The 5,184-nt window shown below is 38.9% G+C and overlaps 2 protein-coding genes across 16 annotated transcripts in view; both read left to right on the top strand.

The window, feature by feature from the left end:
* LOC108285291 (zinc finger protein 224) overlaps positions 1 to 2,809 on the top strand; it is a 54,438-nt gene extending 51,629 nt beyond the window's left edge. For 9 of the 15 annotated variants that reach the window (XM_037729172.1, XM_037729173.1, XM_037729174.1 and 6 more), the window contains one exon: positions 431 to 2,361. In XM_037729172.1, the coding sequence (XP_037585100.1) occupies positions 431 to 2,319 (1,889 nt within the window). In that variant the 3' untranslated portion in view covers positions 2,320 to 2,361. Of the gene's footprint in view, positions 1 to 430 lie in introns of all 15 variants that reach the window. The other 6 variants (XM_017502352.2, XM_017502353.2, XM_017502354.2 and 3 more) reach the window with 2 other exon arrangements.
* Positions 2,810 to 3,338: 529 nt separating this feature from the next.
* Positions 3,339 to 5,184, top strand: part of ZNF225 (zinc finger protein 225) — a 28,662-nt gene continuing 26,816 nt past the window's right edge. Inside the window, exon 1 of the mRNA XM_037729186.1 lies at positions 3,339 to 4,892. Within this exon, the coding sequence (XP_037585114.1) occupies positions 4,868 to 4,892 (25 nt within the window). The 5' untranslated portion in view covers positions 3,339 to 4,867. The remainder of the gene's footprint in view (positions 4,893 to 5,184) is intronic.

The raw sequence follows: 5,184 nt of genomic DNA on the forward strand, positions 1-5,184 counted from the left end.
AGTAGAGACGGGGTTTCACCATGTTGACCAGGATGGTCTCGATCTCTTGACCTCGTGATCCACCCGCCTCGGCCTCCCAAAGTGCTGGGATTACAGGCTTGAGCCACCGCACCCGGCCATACTCTTTTTTATAGAGATGGTACTAATTTACATTCACACCAGCAATGTATAAGTGTTCCCCTTCATCACATCCATGCCAACATCTATTGTTTTTTTGTAAGTCTTTTATTTCTACCAAGTATTTTACATATGATACTTGGTTTGGTTCTAAATTGGCCTCATCCAAACCAGAGATTATGGTACACTTGAAAAATACAAACTGAATGTTGTCTATATTCATGAAAGTTTCATGCCATGGCCTAAGTGAAATCTTGATAACACTGAACAAAGGCGTCACTTGTCCTCATCTCTTAATTCTGTATTCTGATAGGAGGCAAGATCCAAACTGAGATAAAGACTGTTTCAGAAGCAGGAACACATCAAGAGTGGTCCTGCCAGCAAACCTGGGAAAAAATTGCAAGTGATTTAACCAGGTCTCAAGCCTCGGTAATAAATAGCTCTCAGTTCTCCAAACAAAGTGATTTACCCTGCCAGACTGAGGCAGGGCTATCTGTAATTAACATAAGACAGAAGTCTTCCCAGGGCAATGAATATAAACAGTCCTTCAGTGATCTCTCCATCTTTGATTTTCATCAACAATCACACTCAGGAGAGAAGTCTCATACATGTGATGAGTGTGGAAAAAGCTTCTGTTACATCTCAGCCCTTCGTATTCATCAGAGAGTTCACATGGGAGAGAAATGCTATAAGTGTGATGTGTGTGGTAAGGAATTCAGTCAGAACTTACATCTGAAAACTCACCAGAGAGTCCACACTGGAGAGAAACCATTCAAATGTGTTGAATGTGGGAAAGGCTTTAGTCGTAGATCAGCACTTAATGTACATTGCAAATTGCACACAGGAGAGAAACCTTATAATTGTGAGGAATGTGGGAAGGCCTTCATTCATGATTCCCAGCTTCAAGAACATCAGAGAATCCATACTGGGGAGAAGCCATTTAAATGTGATATATGTGATAAGAGCTTCTGTGGTAGATCAAGACTTAATAGGCATTCCATGGTTCACACGGGAGAAAAACCTTTCCGATGCGATACGTGTGGTAAGAGCTTTCGTCAGAGATCAGCACTTAATAGTCATCACATGGTCCACACAGGAGAGAAGCCATACAAATGTGAGGAGTGTGGAAAAGGCTTTATTTGTAGGCGAGATCTTTATACGCATCATATGGTCCACACGGGAGAGAAGCCATATAATTGTAAAGAATGTGGGAAGAGCTTCAGATGGGCCTCATGTCTTTTGAAACATCAGCGAGTCCACAGTGGAGAAAAACCCTTCAAATGTGAAGAATGTGGGAAAGGATTTTACACAAATTCACAACGTTATTCCCATCAGAGATCCCATAGTGGAGAAAAACCGTACAAATGTGTGGAGTGTGGGAAGGGCTACAAAAGGAGGTTGGATCTTGACTTTCACCAGCGTGTCCATACAGGAGAGAAACTGTATAACTGTAAGGAATGTGGGAAGAGCTTTAGTCGGGCCCCTTGTCTTTTGAAACATGAGAGACTCCACAGTGGAGAAAAACCATTCCAATGTGAAGAGTGTGGGAAGAGGTTTACTCAAAATTCACATCTTCATTCCCATCAGCGAGTCCATACTGGAGAAAAGCCATACAAATGTGAGAAGTGTGGAAAGGGCTACAATAGTAAGTTTAATCTTGATATGCACCAGAAGGTCCACACAGGAGAGAGACCGTATAATTGTAAAGAATGTGGGAAGAGTTTTGGTTGGGCCTCATGTCTTTTGAAACATCAGAGACTGCACAGCGGAGAAAAACCATTCAAATGTGAAGAGTGTGGGAAAAGATTTACTCAGAATTCACAGCTTCATTCTCATCAAAGAGTGCACACCGGAGAAAAGCCATACAAATGTGATGAGTGTGGGAAGGGTTTCAGCTGGTCTTCAACCCGTCTGACCCACCAGAGACGCCACAGCAGAGAAACACCTCTCAAATGTGAGGAGTATGGGAAGAATACTGTACAGAGTTCATTCTCTAAAGTCCAAGAAAAAGTTCACAGTGTAGAAAAGCCATACAAATGTGAGGACTGTGGGAAGGGCTACAACAGGTGCTCGAATCTTGACATGCATCAGAGGGTCCACATGGGAGAGAAAACATGGAAATGTGGGGAGTGCGATCTGTGCTTCAGTCAGGCCTCAAGTCTTCAACTTCATCAGGTTGTTCATGTGGGGGAGAAAACTTAGTGATGTGATGGTGTGATAAAGTGTTCACTCAGTCTTCATGAATGCAGTCTCATCTGAAAGTTCACAAAGGGGAGAAACGTTAAAATGTGAGGCACATAATAAGCACTTTCCTTTGAGTGCTTTATCTCTGAATACACGCTGGTGATAAATTTCACCCATTCTTTGAAGAGCGAAAACATTTAAGATAACATCATTGCTTCAGCCATAGCTCAGCATACCCCAGTAGTCTCAGGACCACCATAGTGGAGAATCTTTGTAAATGGTGCAATAAAGCTTCATTCAGAAGTTTGATAGTTACAGCTGTCATTCAGGAGACAGGACTTAGAAAGAGTAAGAGTTCATGAATTTACCACTCTAATGGTGGACATCTCAAAATTGATGTCCACTAGAATGTAAGCTACCTGTGTCTTTGCTGCTAAATTGTCACAACTGGAACACTGATTATCACTTTGTATGTCTCCAGTGCTTGTTTGTTAAATCAATGAAAGGAGAAAACATATGTGTGGATTTGGATGCAATTCTATGTATCCAAACAAGGAAGTCTGGAAAACATAATTCTGGGAAACATGAGTTGAAATGCAGAGTAAACTTAGTACTGCAATCCATAGCATTATTATGAATATTATTTTTTTCCTTTTAAATTTTTTTCTTGGGCCGGGCGCGGTGGCTTAAGCCTGTAATCCCAGCACTTTGGGAGGCCGAGGCGGGTGGATCACGAGGTCAAGAGATCGAGACCATCCTGGTCAACATGGTGAAACCCCGCCTCCACTAAAACTACAAAAAATTAGCTGGGCATGGTGGCACGTGCCTGTAATCCCAGCTACTCAGGAGGCTGAGGCAGGAGAATTGCCTGAACCCAGGAGGTGGAGGTTGCCGTGAGCCGAGATCGCGCCATTGCACTCCAGCTTGGGTAACAAGAGCGAAACTCCGTCTCAAAAAAAAAAAAAAAAAAAAAAAAAAAAAATTTTTTTTTTGAACAGAAAAAAAAAAAAAAAAAAAAAAAAAAAAAAAAAAAATTTTTTTCTTGATCAGAGTTATCATATTCATTGAATATCATTTTATTGCACTTGGCTCCTGGCTTCCCCACATCCTGTGTTCTGAAATTGGATTATTATTTGTGGCTCTATCAAATGTTCATTGCTTGTATACAGTATAAATTTATCCTTTGTAGCTTTTCTCACAGTATAGACTGAAAAGGTTGGGTTAATTTTACAGTAATAGACCACTGCATATTTTACAATTAAATGTTTTCAACAGTATTAAGATTTACGGTAACACTTTAAAAGTGTCAGATGGACATTGACAAATTTTCTTAGTCAATCCTAGATTGGTCATATTTGTGATCATGAGGCCTTGGTATGATTACCTTTTAATTGCTGTACAATTTTTTTTTTAACTTCTCTGGTACAAAATATTCTACATTTGAAGGACAGCTTTTGTCAACCTTCTTATCCAGTATTCTTCTATCAACCCTGTGAACAGGAAGAGAAACTTAATGGAGTTTGGTAGTTTCTTCAAATATATTCATTATTGGGGGCAGGAGTAACATTTAAATCTTCTTCTTTATTGCTGGCAGTAAAAATATGTCTTTTGGAGAGCAGAACATGTCAGTGTATAAGGTGCAACTGTTTGGTATGAAAACCATAGGATAGGAAATTATGACTATGATAAACTCCAAAAAGTAGAAGACCACATTGATGATGTCACTCCATTTTAAAATGAAAAGAACAAGTGTGTTCAAGAACAGGAATTTGTGTGAATTGCATTTATTTTTATAATAACATGAAATCAATGAGATGATCACATAGACATAAAAGGAGAAAAACAATGTTTTCTTAGCCTTCATAACTTAGTCAAATAAATATCTTTGTGTGTTTATGTTCTTTTGAGTGTTTGCATACATGCTATGTGAATGAATATTTTTACTGATCTTTGCTGGCAATGAATATTTGCACCATTTTATATTTCCATGAATTTTTAAATGTTTTGTTTTTAATAATTAGGGATACATAAAATTGTGTCTCAGTGAAAATCAGCTTTACCGAAGCAGTAAATTGTGTGCAATAAAATTTGAAAAAATATTAATGTTAATCACTTACTTATAAAGAGTGAATAAGATTGCTCTACATTGTCATGGGACATAAGTTCAAAATTAAGGAATAAGACTGTGGAAGTCATATTTTAAAACAAATTATCTGGGTTTTTGAATACAGATACATTGATGAGTGTAGTAAACTGCCATGATTAACGCACATGTTACTTCTTTAGGCATAAGTCCTAGAAACTGAAACAAAAAGACTCTAGAGAATAGATGTATATGGACAGGGAACATAGCCTGACAATGGCAGAGCTCCAAAGGGTGTGGAACTAGTTAGGACAAAGCTCGTTTGAATGCTGTATTAGTCCATTTTGCACTGCTATAAAGGAATCCCTGAGACTGGGTAATTTAAAACGAGGTTTATTTGTTACACCATTCTGCAGGCTTTACAAGAAGCATGGCACTGGCATCTGTTCAGCTTCTGGCAAGGGCCTTGGGAAGCTTTTAGTCATGGGAGAAGGTGAAATTGGAGTAGGTATGTAACATGGCAAGAGAGGGAGAGGGGTGCCATGGTCTTTTAAACAACCAGCTATTGTGTGAGTTTAATTAGAGTGTGTATTCACTCATTGAACCATGGTGGGGACACCAATGTTCATGAAGTATCTGCCTTCATGACCCAGACACCTTCTAATAGGCCCCACCTCCAACACTGGAGGTCATTATTTCAACATGAGATTTGGAGGAGATAAATATTCAAACTATTGTCAGATGCTAATTAATCAGGTACACACCATAGTAATATCTTTTTTTTTTTTTTTTTTTTTTTT

Source organism: Cebus imitator, unplaced genomic scaffold, assembly GCF_001604975.1.
Source record: "Cebus imitator isolate Cc_AM_T3 unplaced genomic scaffold, Cebus_imitator-1.0 Scaffold296, whole genome shotgun sequence".
NCBI lineage: Eukaryota > Metazoa > Chordata > Mammalia > Primates > Cebidae > Cebus > Cebus imitator.